The sequence below is a fragment of the Teleopsis dalmanni genome, chromosome 2 (assembly GCF_002237135.1).
Source record: "Teleopsis dalmanni isolate 2A chromosome 2, ASM223713v2, whole genome shotgun sequence".
Classification (NCBI taxonomy): domain Eukaryota; kingdom Metazoa; phylum Arthropoda; class Insecta; order Diptera; family Diopsidae; genus Teleopsis; species Teleopsis dalmanni.
This window is the reverse complement of record NC_051847.1, coordinates 146,240,850-146,261,494: the sequence shown is the minus strand read 5'-3', so window position 1 is coordinate 146,261,494 and position 20,645 is coordinate 146,240,850. Positions and strand designations below refer to the sequence as shown.

The 20,645-nt window shown below is 29.3% G+C and overlaps 1 protein-coding gene across 2 annotated transcripts; it reads left to right on the top strand.

The window, feature by feature from the left end:
* The first annotated feature begins 1,133 nt into the window (after nt 1-1,133).
* LOC119678504 (inhibitor of nuclear factor kappa-B kinase subunit beta) lies at nt 1,134-20,632 on the top strand. 2 transcript variants are annotated; one of them, XM_038090364.1, is made up of 6 exons: nt 1,134-1,322; nt 14,355-14,764; nt 15,612-16,661; nt 16,732-16,919; nt 16,976-17,392; nt 20,492-20,632. In XM_038090364.1, the coding sequence occupies exons 1-6, from the start codon at nt 1,208-1,210 to the stop codon at nt 20,517-20,519; spliced, it is 2,208 nt and encodes a 735-aa protein (XP_037946292.1). In that variant the 5' UTR covers nt 1,134-1,207; the 3' UTR covers nt 20,520-20,632. The 2 variants fall into 2 exon arrangements, with proteins under 2 accessions (XP_037946292.1, XP_037946291.1); XM_038090363.1 differs by lacking the exon at nt 20,492-20,632 and adding an exon at nt 19,456-19,539.
* The last annotated feature ends 13 nt before the right edge of the window (nt 20,633-20,645 follow it).

The following is a 20,645-nucleotide window of genomic DNA, read 5'->3' as shown; positions in this document are numbered from 1 at the left end:
ACAAAGATAATGAATGTTATTGTATTCGTGTCGCTTTTAAATATTCTATGATATTTCTAAGCCGACTATCAAGCATTTCGCAACAATAATTTGCAATCAGCACAATCCGCATTTTGTTGTTGCTAACTATTTCGTTTGTATCATATTAACAAAAATGTATATATTTAACAGAAATATATAAATTTAACAGAAGCAAGTAAATAAAAAATATTCATATGATTATTACTGCTGTTATGATGACGTTTTCAATGTTGTTTGCTCAACATAAAACAAAGAAAACTGTGTACTTGAAATTTTCTTAAAATTTCTGTTCTTTCAATTGTACTCCTAAAAACTGTTTTTTTTCATTTAATTTATAGATTGATCAGATAAAAGCTACGCGTTATTTATAATGTAAATCGTAGAAATAAATAAATAAAAAAAAAATTAATTTTAATAATTAAAATTTATTTATAGCAATTATTGGATAAACGAATTAAAATAATAAAAGTTATTTTTCAGAATAAAATAGAAGCAGATTAAACAACAAAATGCTATCAGATATTGTCAGAAAGAATATCAAAAGGGTAATTTCAAGGTTTTTATACTTGTTGACAATAGCATTAAAAACCATTTTTTCGACTTGTCTTTTTACATTTCACAAACCAATATAACAGTATAAATACGCACTCTTAAACGTAAAACAAAATTTCTGATAGCTTGTTAATTTTGAATATTGGTAGTTAGAATATTGATAAGTGTAGAAACTTTTCGCTCTATTTTTGTAAGAGTATCATAAGTAAGAATTTAACATATATCAGTAGTTCCAATTAGAAGAACGAGAAAAATTGTCATTCCGTACAATAATTTTTTGTACGCTATATACGCTTAATAGTTCTTGATATGTACTGTATTTGAAGTTTTTCACGTACGTCACATTATTTGTGTACTGTACAAAATACGAAGAATTATCAATAACAGCTGACTGAGATATTTCTATGTTTTCTGACGTTTGCTTGTTGCTGTTATTCGTTATTAACACATTTTAGTTGTTGCTCGTCGGTTGTGTTGTCGGTTGTGAAAAAAGTTTCAGTTAAAAAAATTCTGAATTTTTGTGGTATACTACGTGATAAAAGTTTATTTTTTTTTGTTCATTCTGAGCTTCAAAATAAATGCATAAGAAAATATTGCTAAGCAAAAATTTGTTGAAAAAAAAAATATCTCAAAAATGAACGAGCATCGATTCAACGATTTTAAAGATTGGGAGCTGATTCAGGAGCTCGGAACTGGCGGTTTTGGAGCAGTTTTGCACTGGCGGAATCGCCGCACCAACCAGGAAATAGGTAAGTGCATAAAATAATAAATTTTACTTTATGCCTTAATTTAGTTAATGTTGCGTTAATGAAGTGCAGTAATAAATGCTATTGCTGTTGTACGTACTAAAAGTATTTGTTGTTATTGTTTTGGAGCACTTATGATTCACAATTTTTTTTATACAGAAACAATTCTGAGAATCGTTTAAGTGTTTTTTTTACGCTATCCGCTGGCGAAATGATAATGTAAAGTATTACTTTGTTTGTATAACTATTTCTGGATTTGATTTTTAAAAAAAATTGAAAAAATATTGGCTATATTTACATCACCTGTGTTTGAAATAAATTCATTAAAGTTTTGCAATAATTTCTGTTCTATATTTTTAGTCACAGTTTCCTTCATAAAAGTTAAGTTCAATTTCAATGTCATTTTTGTTTATATCATTCGAGAAAATATAATAAAAGAAGTCTTGTATCAAAATGAATACTTTATTAAAATATATGTAACTTAAAATTAAATTAAAAGCAATCTTACGTGAATTTATATTGTGGATTATTTATTTGTTATTTATTATATATTTGAAATTTTTTGTTAATATTAATAATTTAATTAATAGTTCTCACAGACTGTGGGTAAGAATATATTTAAATCTCTCCCAGACTAAAATTCTTATATACATACATATATAAGTTATATCCATATACCCTCGGATAATGTTGAAGAAGGGTAAAGGCAGTAGCGAGGCGTCAGCTTTTTGGCAAGGTGTTTACAATTTGATCAAAACAGAATTCCAACTAAAACGTATTCCCCCTACTCCTGAGTTTTGTCCTTTCCACAAGCAAATAGCGTACAAGACCAACAAAACAATTTATTTAAATGTTCGCAGCCTGTGATCCATTGGTTTTTATGGTAAATAGCTGTAGGAAAACGGCGACTTATTACAGATTTCGGCATTTTTACATCAGGTACCAAATTCTTCATATCTGGAGTTGGTCTACTCATTTTATGAATTAAAACCTTTTTTTCAGAAGATCGTTTAAAAAAAGATATTTGAATCAAATCTTTAATCACACATTTATCTATTTCTAAATATTATTTTTCACTTAAAATTTCTTTAATACTTTTCTTTACTTTTACCATTTGCTGGTATAAAATTGCAATAATGACTTTGTTTTTGGTTTATTTCCAACCTCTACATAAAAGTAAGAAACTCTCAAGCGTTCATTTACTCTTTTACTTTGTATTTACTATGCGCGGTTCAGTTTTTTTACTGAACCATTTGCCCATATAAAACGGCAACCGTAACTTTGATTGTTTTTGCACGATTTGCATCAACTTGGAGTCCAGTTTAGTCGACTGAACCTCTAGTCAAATGTAAAGCGATTTTCGCACAGTCATTTCTTTTCTCTTTTGTATTTATTTTGCATAACATTGAAGGTTCACTTTTTTTATTGAACCGCTTGCACGCATTAATTTTACGTACATGTTTTGCGGGGCTTGTTTTCTCTTTTATTTTTATATTTGTTAGTATATTTTGTGTTTATTCAATATTGAATATAGTCGCAATGTGAATGCTATTCCATTTGCATGCTTTGTAAGCAGCGCGGTGGAGTTTTTATTCTGAACCTTAGTATATTTTAAGAGGAATGTGTTTTCTTTTTATTAATTTTATTAATTATAAGTAATGTTGGGTGTAACTAACATATGTATGTGTGATTTTGTTTGTATTGTACGTTTTGTGTTTATGTTAATCTGTTTGGAAAAGCTATTATAAAAAATGTTAAGTAGCAAAATAGCGAGATTATTTACCTAATAAAAAGAATGATCTAAAAAGGAAGCTTTGTTAAGGTGTTCAGTGAACACTCTGAACCATTCGACGCCTCGCCTCTGGGTAAAGGTAATGTGGAACTGCATAAATAAGAATTATTTGTTATTACACTTTTAATAAGAAGTGTAGGTATATCTGTTTTTTTTTTCTTTTCTTTTTTTTCTTTTCTTTTTTTTCTTTCTAATAAAGCCCAGGACTAACGTCCATTTTGCGCGAAATATTTGTCATGAAAATCTAACTCTAACAAAACAAACTCATAATGTTAAGAATTTGTAGAATACTTTTTTATAAAGAGTTTTATGTCTATTTTTCGTGGAAAATAGATGCTAGTCGTAGGCTTAAAATGAAAACATGAAAAGAAAAAGAAATACGGTCTTAAGATATGAAAACACATTACTGTTTATGAAATATTTTTTTAAAAATAATTTTGTTTTTTTACGGGCTAATCGGTCAATAGTTAAATAATAAACATTTTAAAATATATTTATTTGTTTTTAATAGATTTTACTTTTACCGATATATCGACTGATAATTTACCGATCGATAAAATCGGTATAGGTATCGGTAAAAATAAAACCTTTTAAAAACAAATAAATATTTTTTGAAAACTGTAAAAAAACAAAATTATTTAAAAATTTTTTTTTTTGGTCATTAAAACAATAAATTAATGAAATATTTATTAAATATCTGCAGTGTTTTTTTCATATACTTTTTATTTTTCAACTTTCTTCTGTTTAAAATCTAAACAATAATCTACAGTTCAAAGACGATTTTCCAGTTTCAGTATTAATTATTTGTCGTCATGTTGTCATTGGCCTGCTTCTAAGCTGGGTTCCATGGAGGTTCCATGATAGTGCTGCGTGTGGGATATTGTCATAGGACCTGCGCAAGGTATGGCCTATCCAACCATATTTTCGTTTTTGAATTTCAATATTAATAGACATTTGGTCAGTTTACCTCCAGAGTTCTTCTTTTGTTATCATTCTTGGGCACAATATCTTCATTATGTTTCGCAGGCAGCGGTTGGTGAAAGTTTGAAGTGTCTTTCTAATCTCCTCCCTTAATATTCAAGTCTCTGAGAGAATACTTTCCAAGTAGATAATGCTCTCATATCATTCACATCTTCGCTGCCAATTGTAAAGCTGGCTGTATTATTGGATTTTATGCGCATAGATTCAGTTTTTCTTATATTTATTTTGAGACGGTCTTTCGAGGATTCGTTATGCAACTGGGTCAGCTTTGACTGCATATGTTGGTATTTATGTGAGAGCACGACGATGTCATCTGTGTATTCTATTCAGATAGAATAATTTCTATACCGATGTGCAAATGTCACATGTACAGATTTTTTAGGGTTCACTTTTATTTTCTATTTCTTTTAGCCATGTCGTTATCTGACATTGAGAGGCTCTTGTTGCAATTATCACTGTGTCATCATGTGGGTAGCTAGATTTACGTTATTTAGAATGTGACTAGCTAACTGTGAGTAGAGTGTAAAGTATGGGGAAACGGTATAGGCCCAAGGAAGGATAGGCCCCAATACACTCTTGTATTGATTACGTAAATATTTGATTTTTATAAATTTTATTTGAACCAATATTTCGACTATATTCTATAGTCATCCTCAGAGTACCAAAATGTTCTTATAATATAACCAGAATTTAATATAAATCACAAAGAAATAATTATATAATACATTAATATTAAAACATGAATTATAATATATAGGAAATAATTATACAATACATAAACAATAAAATATAAAATACATAGATAGAGGAGTGATATATTTATCCTCTTCAGGATTTGTTGAAGATGTTTTTATACACGTCAAGAGCACAGTGTTTTATCAGTTTCATAATTGTATCAGACGTCACTAATTGTTTGTAGAATATAAAGCATATCTAGAGAAAAGCGTTTTTGTTGGTTAATTTCTTGGTGTAACTTTTTTACATTTTCTAAATTCGGGTCGAGCGTTGGACGTAATATTATTTTTTATACTTCACGCTGTGTTTATATCCAGCTATACGCGTATTTAATTTGTTTTTTGTTGTACCAACATATATTTGGTTGCTTATCTTGGATCCATCACTTTCACATTTGATTTGATAAACCGCATTGGATTTATCTATAGTGTTAATTTTCGATTTGGTGTTTGAATATAGTATCTTCATTGTGTTTTATGTTATATGGTATATGTTACTTTATATTGTTGTTTGTCATATATGTATATTGAATGCTGGAATTTGAGATTAAAGTTGAGGGACGTACAGAACACTTATAATTTTGGTTATTTTGATTAAGTTGTTGAGTTCTGCTTAGTTCCAACATTTTGTCGTGCCCGTAACACTCTACATAAGGTGGGCCTAAGATAGTTCTTTAAATACCCTTTATTACTTTTAAAATATACTCCATATTCCAGCATTTTATAAAGTTTTTAGAAAAGAAATCTATACTATTGCTAATTTAAGTAATCTTTTCACAACTTTGCTCATGATTCATTTTGTGATTATCAGCAGAATTGAAATTATATTATATTATATTATATGCTAATATTAAATACATACATATAATGGAATTATACATATGTATATACATTTGCATATAGTAAATATATACGCGTATCGACATATGTATATGTATGCGTGAGCGGTATATGTATATATATTTATCACTTAAAATATGTTGCACAGTTCATAAATAATAATAAGTGAAAAGTAAGTATTATGTATATATGTATGTGTTTATGCCAGATCGCTGATCAGAAGTGTAACACCCAAGATAAGAACATTAGGAAGTCAATCAGTAAAATGTATGTGATCTGACGTTCTTGGATTCAAATTTCATTTACAAATCGCCAACTCAACAAATTTTTTAAAATTTTGTTTATAAGTTTGTGAAGTGGTTTGCCATAGAAATACCAACGATTGCTAAGGCATTTAAGATGTTTTAATAGAAAATAGACTACAGCAGTTATCGATAAATGTTTATCGTTTAAATGCCTTTTTGCTCATAAAGACGCCATACATTTAGTCTTGATTACATGCGATGCTCAGTTAAATGCGTTCAGATAGACTCTAAATTTTATTAATTTTTTTAATTAACTGCTGACTGACTTCTTTATTACTATGGATTGAGATAACCACCTTTAATTGCAAAGGCTTTTTAACTGTAACAGAAATAGGTAATATTTTCTTTTACAATTTACGAAATTAAAATACAGTAATTCATGAATAAAAGCATTAATTAAAGTTTATTAAAGATTGTAATCAATTTAACCGAGACTTTATGGGGGATGCGATAATTTTCTTAGACAAATTTCAACATTGCAGATTAATAAAAATGGTATAGCCCACGTTTCGCCTCTTTGTATAGAGATAACATAGATACTACATTGTATAAATATCATGTAAATAGGAAAATACTGTTTAGAAGAAAATACGTTTTAAACAAATATTTAGCATGATAGCGATCCTAAATATTGACTACAAATATAAATGATAAAAATGATATTGCTTGTTTGGTAGCTATATATAAGCTTACCTTACATCAGCTATACCTTATATCATAAATATAATTTACACCGATTCAGCGAGTTAAGAAAAAATTTTAAATATTGAAAAATATCCAACTACTTTCAATACTCTACTACAAAACGTTTCGTTATCATCTGCATGGGATATCGAGATTGTCATTTAAAGAATGACTTTCTTTTCTCATCACACAGCTCTTTGTATTCTCTGTTTACTTTCTTGTATTTGTCTAAATCTTGAAAGATTTTCTTCTTGCAGCTTCACATTCCAAATCATATAATCATATAAATCAGAATGACTGAAAGACTCTGCTGGTTGTTGTATACAATTCTGCAGAATATCATGTCCTTCCTTCGACGTAAATGTATTATCTACGCTAGCTTTAAGGGTTTCATCAAGCTTGTGTTGATACAGATCTATATAAAAATTCTCCCATATCAGTTTAGGTAGCAACTGCATTTTAGTTTCGTTTAAATTAGAAGAATCTAGATTTATTATAATTGCTAGTGGCTATGATCTGAGAGTATCGTGTCGAGTATTTGAAACTGTTTTACTATTCTTAACCATACTCGTTTGACAAAACAATAATTTATCGTTATCTTTGAAAATTCCAGTAATTGTTTGATATTTTTATTTACAACTGTATCCATTGTTACCATGTGGTCCAATACGTCAGACCACTGTATAACTGGGCTGAATTCCAGACATTGCTCTTCGCCTATTCGTATATTGCAGTCACCTGTTATCAATGACATTTTCATTTTAAGTTTCCATTAATATGTAATAATATGGCCAGTTATTATAATTTAAATTTTGTTTTGCTTCCCTTTATGTATACAACTGCCAAGATTTAGCATTTAGTCTACATTTTTACATAATGGAAATTCCAATAATAATTCAAAAACAAAATTAGGAATTAATAATGGATAAAAAAAAAAAAGAAAACTTCTTTAAATTAAATTGTATAATATAATTAAATTAATAGATAGATGATAGAATAAATGAGTCAATTAAATAGAACAGGAATAGGAGATTCACTTTGAATAGGTGCTTCACATTTCTTTGCAGCTTTCCATAGGAAATAATTATGCTCTTTTTGTAACCCAAGACTTTCTGGATATTTTTGTATGGAATTGTTTCTTTCCTAGAGGTTGAGTTTGGTCTGGGAAAACGGTATCTTTGTCAATCTCGTCTAGCATTACGCTTAGCAGAAATAAGTCCATTCAAGGTCGATGTAAACATTGTTTTTTTCGCATTATCCTGTTGGACAATAGTGGACTTAGCAGCCGCGTCAATTAGAGTTTTGTTAAATACATCGACAACGTGCTCAATTTCATTGGGATATCGAGGTGCAAAAATTTCTGGAAAACTACTTTCAACTTCTCTACCGAAGTGACGCCAGTTGACAAATGATTTAATATTGTAGGTTTAACCTCCGGAAGTATTTATCAGTGTTAAGATTACTGGAGAATGGTCTGAAGACAAATCATACGATGGGTCAGCATAGATATATTCCTTATTTAAACTCTTGATGACATCAAAATCGATGAAATCAGGAGTTTTACTGGTATCGGTCGGCCAATAAGTGGGATTTCCAGATGATATGATTTCGAGTCCCTTATTTCGAGCTGCATAGAGTTGTCTTCCTCATGGCGATATTAATCTGGAGCCCCAGAAAGTGTGCTTAGCATTAAAATCTCCAGCTACTAGGAATTTCGGTCTTAAGGAATTTCAAATTTCGGTCAAAGTATTTAGTAAAAAGGTCAGTTGTTTGCAAAAATCTAGGTGGCAAAATACGGCAGATAACACTAGTTTCATTTGGGCGAAAAGTATGCAAATAATAATAACTTGAATATGTTTTCAGAAAGTTGCTTTAGTTCGTAATGTCGCATTGTGCTTCTGATAAAAATACCAGTACCACCGTGTGCCTTGCCACCGGGATGTTTGCTGTCAGAAAAAGAATAGCCTTGTATGCGAGTGCAGTTTTTACGTGTTGTGTGTTTCAAAAATTAGCAAAACATCGATATTGTTTAAATATAGATCACGACTGACTTCTAGAATATTGTGGCTTAAGCCGTCAGCATTCCAGTGGCAGGTTTTGATTGGGTTCAATCTGCTCTCAGTACTCTGGAAATAAGCGCTTGATTCTGGACCATACTTTGCATCCATTTCATAAACTTATCCATCCTTTGTATAAAAGAAGAAAACATAGGCTGCATTGGTAGATATTTTCCACTTTTCCCAGGATTTTCCCAATTTTTCTCCATAAGAATCTTATTCGTACTATAACAAACACATTTTTAAATGCAATAGCCAAATTGGTGTAGTTGTTTTTAAGTCCGCGCTAATCCCAACAGAAAGCAATTTATTTTTATTATATGAATTATAATTATAATAACCCTAATCTAATTTGTATAAATTAAAAACTATTATTAATTATAGTTATAATTAATATTTATAGTCCAATAATAACTAAATGTATTTTTATCTCCCATATTTAATACTCTTAATAGCTAGTAGGATATCTCAAAGTTGTTATTTCTATCAGAACATATGCACATTTTGAACACATGGTAAATATTCCAGTCTATTAATGCTATTTATTACATTCTATCTTGTTTTCAATGTTTCTATTTTGGAATTATCCAACTGCACAGCTTAAAACAAATTGCATTTACATACACATATTTCTTCTTTAAATTTATTTCACCTCAAATGTACAATAATTTCGGCGCATGCGTTTGATCGGCACCGTCTAATCAAAGACGCCACCAACAAAATTTACTGACCTCTACATTGGCTAGACTTCGGCAAGTTATTTATGTGTGGATGACAAGAATTTTATGTTTTTCTGAAAAAGTGTGTATTTGCCAAATCTTGGCGAAAGTCAAGCCAGTGTAGACGTAGAGTTTCTGTTGTTGCTTTGTATTTTGTCACTTAAAATTTTGATTGGAACCAGCTGCGATGTATTTCCTATGTTTAAAGTCTTCAACTACTTGTTAGTAGGCTAACAGCAAGCAAAATACTTTCAAAACTCAAATAATGACTCAAAATATCAATTTTGGTTTAATATCAAATGGCAATATAAATAAAAACTCATAATTATTGTAGATAAACTGAATAATAATATTAAAGTCTGTTAAGCTTAGCCTTTTCTACTTATTCCAATACTTGGAAAAACTGATTTTGGTATGCAAGAATTTGCACTTTATTTACTATAATATCTACAAATATACATACATACATAATAAATTTTATATTGATTGTATCTAATTACATATCCATTTATATGTACACTTAGCAGAAAAACTCTGCGTACAGAAAGTAAATTTTGTTTCGACATATAAAAAGTTACTAAATAAATAGATTTTTTAAATTAATTTTATTTTTTATTTGTACTTTAATTCGTTATCTTCATTTTAAGCTAAAACTTATTTCTAACAGATTAGTAGAAAAATTATAATAATTAAAAATGTAAAAAATCAGTGCTATCGATGGCAGAAAAAGTCTGCGTACAAAACATATAAAGGGGAATTCCTGAAGTTTTAACAGTAGAACTCTGGCGTGCTTTATGTTTTATTGAACCAGTATATCATTATACACAATCCCACGCACTTATTTTATAATTTAATGATTAAAAAGTAATTAAATTTTTAATGACAAATAAAGGAAAAGAAATTATTATCTGTGAGAGCAGTATTATTATTGATCTATGGACAAAAAGGAAAATGTATCGCGAAATTGATCAAATCGTTAAGCGGTCACATTTTTCTATCCAAAGAGTAGTAAACAACAACAGCTTAACAGGATTATTGACCTCGAAGCTGCGATTTGGGCGTCCATTCAAGCTGTCAACAAGAATAACTCGCAGCATTATTAATTCAGTGAAAGATAATCCTCGACTAACTGAACTTCTGTTATATAAATATATTGACCAGACATTCCAGAAGCAAATTCATGTGGACACTGTACACAAAATATTAAAAAAATACCACTACTATGGCCGGTTTGCACGAAGCCAGCCGCTTATCTCCAAAGCTATTAGAATGAAGCGTTTAGCATTCGCAAGGGAGTATTTAAATAAGTCTCCAGAATATTGGAAACGCATAATTTTTTCAGATGAAAGCAAATTTTGTCTCTTTAGCGTTAAAGGTCGAACGATTATATGGCGAAACCCGGGTACAGCCTTTAATGATGCAGATTTGTATCCAACAATAAAACATCGTAGTGGAGGAGTAATAGTGCGGGGGTGTATGGCGAGTAATGGAGTGGGAAAAATGAAATTTATTGAGTCGATAATGAATAAAGTTGATTATTTAAATGTTTTAAAATGCAATTTAAAGAGCAGTGCCGAGAAGTTGGGGTTACAGAATAATTACTTATTTCAACAAGATAACGACCCAAAGCACACGGCAGAAGTTGTGAAGCTTTGGTTGCTTTAAAATGTGCCCAACCAGATCAAAACGTCATCATAATCGCCATATTTGAATCCTATAGAACATTTATAGGATTTACTGGAGCATCGGATACATGAATACAATGTAACCTCCAAAGAAATGCTGAAGAACGTAAGCGACGCGGAATGTGGTAAAATAAGCAGCGATGAGACTGCGAAGCTGGTCAATTCGATACCAAAACGACTTATGGAGGTCATAAAAAGGAAAGGTTATCCAACAAGTTACTGAAAATATAAAATCTTTTAAAAAATAATATATTTCGATGCTTTTTAAACTCTTGTACGCAGACTTTTTCTGCCACCGATAGCGCTGATTTTTCACATTTTTAATTATTATAATTTTTCTACTAATCTGTTAGAAATAAGTTTTAGCTTAAAAGGAAGATAACAAATAAAAGTACTAATAAAAAATAAAATTGATTTAAAAAATTTATTTATTTAGTAATTTTTTATATGTTAAAACAAAATTTACTTTCTGTACGCAGAGTTTTTCTGCTAAGTGTACGTACAGTGGCTCTCTGCTTATTTCATACAACATTGTTTCAAATTTTTAAAACACTGCATCTAAAAAATGAATTAGAAAATAATCAAGTTTTCAATGTGAGTGAGGAAACGAATTGGTGCTAATCCATTTTAAAGACGGTCAACCTCAGCGGAAAATTGCAGAATTCGTTAATTTGAGTCGCTCCACTGTGTGCTCTGCACACATTAATCGATTTGTTATTAACCGATATTAACCATTAACCGATTATTATGTCTTTGGATTTACGCGCTAGCAGAAATGGGGGGTGTATGTAAAGTTTTCTCGCTCACTGTACATTAAAACAATTAAAATTCACAGAAATCTTAAATTGAATAGCCTGTGGGATAACCTTTGCGTTTAATAATCTAATTTAAGCGTTTTTGCATAGATTCAACCAGCTTTGCAGTATCCTGTGCATTTATTTTTTGCTATTATTCCTTGATGACGTTTCTGAACATATCCTTGCTGGAAATCGTGTGCTGCCGAATCTTATTTTCCAAAAAAAACCCACAAATGTTCTATGGGACTATGGTCTGAGAGCATAGTACAGTATTCAAATCCGTATGATCGCTGCTGTATGCTTAGAGCCGTTGTTCTCCTGAAACAAAAAAGTTGCCTCATGTTCTAACATTTTGTCATTTTCTTTCAAACTTGTTTTTGGTAAATATAGATACCCACATTTATGCGTTTTATCTTGTATAAATTTAAGTTTGTCAGCACCATTACTTGCTATACACCCCCAAACTATTACGTCTACACCACCATATTTCACTGTTGAAATCAATTTTTGTTTCATAGGCTGTACATGATTTTCTCCACACAAGTTTTTTATCTTTGATTCCAAATATGCAAAATGAACTCTCATCAGAGAAAATAACTCATTTTCAGAACTCCATGGGTTTATTTATATGCTTTTTGCAAAGCTTTATCATTTTATTCTATTATATCTGGATATGTATGGCTTCTTTCCTGCAACATGGGTATAATACATGCATTTCTTCAAGGTTTTCCGTACAGTATCAGGACATATTTTGTTTTCAAGTATTTCGGCAGTATGTTTAGTTAGTTTGAAGACTGTTACTCTTGGATTTACTTTCACCTGGTTGATTGTGCAATGCCTTCTCTATCTGACAGAATTGGGGGGCGCCCAGTGCGAGGTTTAGAAACGTAATTACTCGTCTCTAGAAAGTTATTTACAATCTTTGCACAGATGTGTTCGGTTCAATATCTTGCCACTCTTCGAGCAGTTCTACCTTTGCTGTTATAGCGCGCTTCTTTAGCGGTCTATCTAATTCTTCTCACAAATGTTCAAAGGGATTGAGATCTGGAGATTAGGACGGTTGCGGCAATGTGTGTTTTACATGGTGCACGAGCAACATAGGCACATCATAAATCGTATGTTTCAAATCATTGCCACTTTGGCTGGTAAATATGGCTGGAAAACTCAAGAAAAACGAGAAAATTACATTGCTCCAACATCCTAAATGCTCTGGTTGTTGATCTGCAATATACTCATGATAATACAGTGTACTCCTGACCGCTATGCGATGAATATCCTTGCCAAACTATCGTTTAACTTCAGCTGCGATCTGGCTTGAAGATATTTTTGGGTTGACCTTCAGTTTTCTTATTATTTTGCTACGTTCACGGTCACTCAAAGTATTATAATTTTTTCATTCTTAATAACAGCGAAGTAACAAGAATTGTGTAAAATAGGTGTACACTAAAATATATTTTTAAAGTGTTTTATCTGTAGACTATATTACCAAGAGACTGGAAGTTCATCGAAGAAAAATAAAACAAAGAAATGGAGCTGGATAGGACACTAGAAATGATACTAGAATGAAACTCACAGGGGTTGTCCCTTTAATAACCTGGATACGATCGGTAAGAGCAGAAAGACGTGACAAAGGTTTTTGGCAGGAAATTAAATAAATAGTACAAGATCGACAAAGCTGAAGGAAGTCTGTTGCTGCCCCATGCTTCACAAGAAAGAATAAGTAATTTCATTACTTGTGTTTAGCCAGATAATGTGCCTGTTTATGATATGTATCTACATACTTGTACATATAAGCTAAATATCAAGGAGAAGAGTTGGAATCTGTTTTCTAATCCCTCTCTCACTTAGATACTCAATTGACTTGTGCATTTGTTAACGATATTTAAACTTCGACAAGCCCAAGACTAATTTGTTTTCTTGCTTCTATAAGGCATTTCTTTTTTAGTTTTTCTAATTGCTTCCTAACTTTATAATAAAAAAATTAAAGAATATGGGAAGATAGGTTTGTAACTAGTTTTTGTTCATAAGACACTTAAATGCATTTTTTGAATTTTTCAAATTTTTTCAAATTTATACGAGAGCGCATTAACATTAAAAGCGTAATCTGACGAATATTGAATTTCCGAGCCAAAGTCACGAACAAGAAAAACTAAATAGAAATTATAGAAAAAGTTATTCAAATTTCAAAAGAAACTAATAAAATTCTCCAGTTACTCTAAACAAACAATCTTTGTTTATTTTTTCAAGTTGGCTTCTACAAATTTCTTCAATGTGCATATGTGCATAGCACATATTTTGAGTGCTGACTTAGAGTGCAACAAATGGTTCTTTACGCTGCAGAATTGATTTTACATTTTATAAGAAATCCCCAATATTAATATTGTACATACCTATAGTTTATGAGTTTTTTAATCACTAAGTTTTATTTTTCATATTTTTAGCTACCAAAAGCCTGAAAGAAAACTATATGTTGAACCAGGACGAAATAGCTAAAATAAATCAAAGATGGAAGAAGGAATATGATTGGATGCAGAATATGGAAACGGAGAGTATTGTCGGTGGTATAGTGCTTACCGATCTCGAATTTGTAAACTATTTGAACACAAATCATTTATGGCGTCCTTTACCAGTAATAGTAATGAATTACTGTAATGAAGGAGATGTTCGTAAGATTTTAGAAAAACCGGAAAATATGAATGGGTTGCCAGAATTTGAAATCAAAGAAATTCTTCGTAGTTTGTGCGCTGCAATAAAATATATGCACACAAAATTCGAAATAGAGCACAGAGATCTGAAACCCGACAATATTGTTATACATCAAGATCGGGTAACTCGTAAAAAAATGTATAAGGTACGAAATAATTAAGATAGAACACATCAAAGTAAAAAATTATGCTTTTTAATTGTTATAAAAATTAAGATAATTTTTGTTTTGAATCATCACGATTTATTGAAAAGTTTGGATTCAGTGTCTCAAGTTAATAAGCAATACTTGAAAATTGTATCTACATAGTAAATTTGTATTTAATTAAAAATTGCAATAATTGTTTAGAAGGTCTGAAATATACCACTCTGTTCGTTAGCTGCAAATCATACTCCAATAAAATAGTTTTTAGTTTTTTAAGGTCTGAGATAAAGTCACAGAAGTCAGATGGAGATAGAGGAAACAAATTTATTTGTAACTTAGTTCATTGTTTTAGCAATGGTTTTTTCAGTTGGGAAAAATGTTTTTTTTTTTTCTTCTATAAACCGGAAGTGGTATTTTTGCTTCAATTTTAGTTGCCATAATTTTTGTTCATTGTCTAATGGTTTTTTACAGTTTAACGGTAACACACTTTGGAGCCATAGACTCTTCTTCACATCACTCCTGTACGAGCGATTGAACGGCTTTATCCAAATTTAGTGGAATTTGTAAATTGACAACAAAAAGACAATCCATCTTAACCCATGCCTCATTATCTAATCATTTTTTTCCATAGTTTTCTGCAGATTACAGCATTGATCAAATCTCGAATGCTTTTAGATGTTGTCATCGTTAACTGTCTATATCATTTTATAGGCCAATATTCTGAATCCAAAAGTTACGATTATTTCAATAAAACATAATCTTTGTATATTTTGTTTTTATATTAAAGTTTGATTTTAATTCAATCTTAATTTAACGTTTCTATTATTTTGGAATGATTTCTATTATATAGTTAACTGATTTGGGATTTGCACGAAAAACTGCAACATCTAAAAATACAATTCTTAAAAGTGTTGTGGGTACAAGACATTATTTTGCACCAGAAATTTTAGATACAAAAAACTACACTAATAGTGTAGACTATTGGTCTATTGGGATTATAGCATATGAGCTTATGACAGGATCCCAACCGTTCATACCTCATGCCCCACTGCCTGCGATTATAATTAATGTAAGGAAAAAGTGTCGAGACTGCATTGCTATTACAGAGAATGTTAACAAGTCGTCAGAATATATATATGAAACAGAATTGCCGAAACAACAATTTTTAAGTAGTGTCTTTAAAACAAATATGCAGTATTGGTTGCGATTGGCACTAGATATAAGTCCCAAAACCCGTGGATTTGACTTAAATCAAAAGAGTTTTAAATTTTACGAAAGTATAGATGAAATTGTCGATAGTAAAATTTTGACAATATTTTATTTAAATGAGTGTGAATTTTTATCTTATTGCATAACACATGAAAACTTAAACGAAAACTGGATTAAAGTACTCGAATATATTGCAAAAGATACTGGTACCGCACAGGAGAGATTAATTTTGATTCTACCATCTGGTCATAGAATAGCTCAATTAACACATCAAACAACAATTGGAGATTTGTTTATGGAAAATTGGCAGGATACAGCCGCAAGTAATACTCCTCCAGTAATGCTATATGTGGTTGGACATAAGTGTCCTTTTAATTTGTCACAAAAATATTCGCCGTCTGAGACGGTTTTAAAATGTGTCAATATAAAAGTGGATAATAAAGTAAAAAATAATAAAGTAACTATTGATGAATGGATTTTGCGTGATTACAAACGAGAGGCACATTTTATGTTAACTAAGGCACAACGTATCTTAGAAGCATTTGCTAATGGCATTTTAGAATGTATTTTAACAATCGAAGATGTATGTCACAATAATAAAGCATCATTAGATAATTCACTACAAAATATAATATTTATGAAAGGAAAGATACATCAATTTACTGATGTGATAAATCATATGATCAATGAGGTAAGTGTATTGTTTTTGTATATTCTAAATGATCTAGTCCAACATAAATATTTTTCTGTATATCTTACAGAAATCATATAATGAAGAATTCATTCATAAGTGGAAGTTAAGAGCCGAACAGTATAATACCTATATGATGCAAATTGAAAATATGACAGCACCCTTAAAAAATCAATTCAATGTTGTACATTCAAATGCAAAAGAACTGGCAAAAAAAGAACTTTGTGATAATTTAGTAAAAAAGGATATATATGAAATGTAATTATATTTATTAATTCAATTTTCATATTATTTTCTGATATGATTTATTTTAGAAAACAATTTGAAAGATGTATGACATCATCTACTGCCGCAGAGAAGAGTGTTGTACTAGAAATGTGTACAAACGCTACATACGTTTGCTTTAATACATATGAAGATGGTTTTAATAATAATAATGAACTTAAAACATATCTAAATAATGCAATGGATTTGTACGAAAAGTTCACACAAATACGTGACATAGAACAAACAAGTGCACAACACATCATCTCCTTGAATACAAATCTATTAAAGTCTAATGAGGAATTAATTTCCGATTTAGGAAAGTATAATCAATTGAGTAATATAACCAATCAAGTGCATTCATTAAAAATTGATGGTGCCGGGTTACAAGACATAAATTCGTTTGATTCTATATGCAACATATCGACATCAGAGCTAATCGGAAACGTCTTAAGTGATATGGTTTTGTATGTATTAAATTAATCTAATTATTCAATTATTATTTTAAATAGATAATTTAATTAGATATAACTCTCAAACATTTATTTGAAGTATAGTACAGTTATTATTTCTAAAATAAGAATAGGTCTTACCTAAAGTTTAAATTGTTAGCTTTTAAACAAAAAAATTAACCAACTAATCTTAATTCTTAGGTAAAAACAACATAATTATTATTATTAGTTATTTCAAAAATATTCAACTAAACCAGTCTGCAATTAATTATACAAGTCTTCATTATATTCATCTCATGATCTATTCATGTTTCTTGCCTTGGAAGTTCTCTTCACGCTAAAACAATAACAAAAGATTTTTGTTCATTGCAGTACATCGTACACTTTTATTTATTTTTTTAATTGAATTTATTTAACATAATAAACATATATTAAGCATATATTTATTAACATATTAGTCCTCTTAAACTAAGCAATTGCGTGGATGACTCGCTTAGATTTTCACTGCTGAAATCAACTATTCTAACGGAATTCATGGCACTTTGATAGGAAATAATTACTACTGAAACTGGAAAAATATTTTTTTATCAAAGGAATTAATCAAATTTAATCATTAAATTAAATAAAATTATTCACTTATGTCTTCCATTTTCTATATGTTAAATATTCCTCAGAAAATGAGCAGAGTTGTTTTTGTTATAAATAGCGTGTATTCTCTTTTTTTCTTTCCATGAGGTATTCAATACTTAATTGTCAGAAGTAAAATGCGGTGACCTAAGTATGTTATTCTTTGCTTTATAGTTTCAATATTGAATTCTGTTGATTTTTTTAACTACGAAACCTAAAACGAGGCATATGACATTAACGATACAAATCAAACTAAGTCACAAACCAATTGCGCCCAAAGCCATTTCTCTGTATGGTACCCCGATGTAATATATATTATATGAAATATGGAAGATATTACACAAACAAATACATACATGGCTTACGATATGGTTGGGTAAAAGCAGGGTGAGAATAAGGAGTTGTTTGAGATAAAGAATGTGTGAAAAGGTTGGTTGGGTATTAATTTAACCTAGCCTGGGTGGACGTGGACAAACCTATCCACTTCAATGGATTGCTGCCAAAGAGCGATGGGAATAAATTGTCGTGTACATTGGAACATCACAGAAGTAAAGTTGCAATCAGGGCATACATTGGAAGTTGATATAAGTATGCGCGACAAGGAACTGTGTAGCACATAGTTAACACATGGCTATATGTATTTATGTATGTATTTTTATATACTATCAAATTATGTATCCCACAGTCTTGTCATAGTTTAGCTAGACTTATGTAAGTACTGACATATAAAACTAGGTATATATAACTGATTTGTGTTGAATCTATAGTTATCATTTGTCTTAATTTTATCATAGTTTTTCTGTTTTCATTATGTATCTACAAGATCTGTTTAGGTACGCATTTCATAGTATCTATATAACTTTGGGTAATATCTATATTACTGGTTTGGTTTTGTCACAATTCCATATTTGTGCATATGCCTTTGTTTTGATGTAATTGATTTAATGAAGGCATTCTGATATTCGCACTATCCTATTTATTAAAATTTATATACTTAATCATTTCAAAACAAATTTTCATGGATTATATGAATATTTAAACATAAATATGTCTATTTAGTTGAAATGATTTATAGTAATATTATTGTCCATTGCTTCATTTATGAGTATTCTATACACATATTTATTGTAGGTATATAACAGTTTTCTAGAAATGATTGAAGACTACTTTACAATGTTCTTAGTAAACTTATTTCAATAGGTAGATCACATAATATATATTTATAATAATAGTAGTAAAGTCGGTTTTATTTAACAATAATTATAATTGATTAATTTTTTTGCACTTATTTTATTGATAAACTTTGAAAAATTATAATTTTATGTAAGTTTTGATTTTTTTTCTTTTTTTTCAATTAAATTAAATACAATTGAATTTAATGTAAACTTAAATTTAAATTATTTTTCTATTATTATTTGTTCTAAATATTTTTATTTTTATATTTATTTTAGGTTACAAAATGAAATTGACGAAGATATATCGTTGACTCAAACAGCTTATAATTAAAAAACTGCGATGCATTACTTATAGATTACTATTAAATAGTAAACTTGAGTTTTTTTTTATTTTATTTTAAAAAAATTTTTATACTATTTAAAACAAATTTTTAAAAATTTTAAATAAGTTTTTTACTATTTTAAATACTTATACACTTGTTTTATTTTTATTATTATTGTTTTTTTAAATATATGTTATGCTTTAACGACTTCATAATTGTTATTTGATATTGTTATTAGTTTATATTATATATTGTATTATAGTGATCATTATACTTTTTAATTACCACACAAAATTAAATATAAATATTATATTGTTCTTCATATAAAAATTTTATTATATGTATATACATATACAATACTGTATTTTTAATATTGTTTTTACTGCAATGCAGTAGTTGACTATATGTTTATTAAAATAAAACCAATTTTATTTTATTAAGCTATATAAGCTTTTTTATATTAAGAAAATTTTTTATTTTACCTTTTAGCCTTGTTAAAGTAATAACGTTTACGTTAAGAGTAATTTTGACTTAAATTCAACAAATATAAGGAAGGAATGAAAATAATTTTATATATTTTAATAAAAATTTTAATAAGTAATTTTATATATGTATATATTTACAGGGCAAAGGACCTAGTAGTCCAGTTCCTTATTCTTAGTTAATTTTAAAATTGGTTTAAGTGTTAACTCACAAATATATATATATATATATATATATATATATATTAAATGCTATTAAGAATATTATATTTTATTTTAATGTTAACAACAGCATATACACTAAGTCATATTGTAAAAATATCGTTTTGAACTAGACTATATAAGCTATACATAAGCTCTAATGTATAAAAATTATTTTAAACTGTTTTTGTACTAAAATAAATGATTATAAAAAAACAAAAAATTTAAGTTTTGAATGTTGCTTATTAATATATTTTATATCTTTTACTATTTTACTATTTACTTTCAACCTTTTGTCATTGGCAGAAAAGTGCAAGATTTGCAATGTCAATGAGATATGCTTCGTCAACCAAGTTCACGTTGAGAATGAACAGTTTTAACTGTCTTCGGTCAGCAAATTATGACTTTATTAGCTTGAGCTTCTGAGACAAACATTACAGTATATAAAAAGTTATTGCTA

Coding starts and splice junctions, on each gene's coding strand:
- LOC119678504 (XM_038090363.1), top strand. CDS start 1,208: ATGAACGAGCATCGATTCAACGATTTTAAAGATTGGGAGCTGATTCAG. Junction 1,323..14,354: donor CCGCACCAACCAGGAAATAG/GTAAGTGCATAA, acceptor TCATATTTTTAG/CTACCAAAAGCCTGAAAGAA. Junction 17,393..19,455: donor GTCTTAAGTGATATGGTTTT/GTATGTATTAAA, acceptor TATTTATTTTAG/GTTACAAAATGAAATTGACG.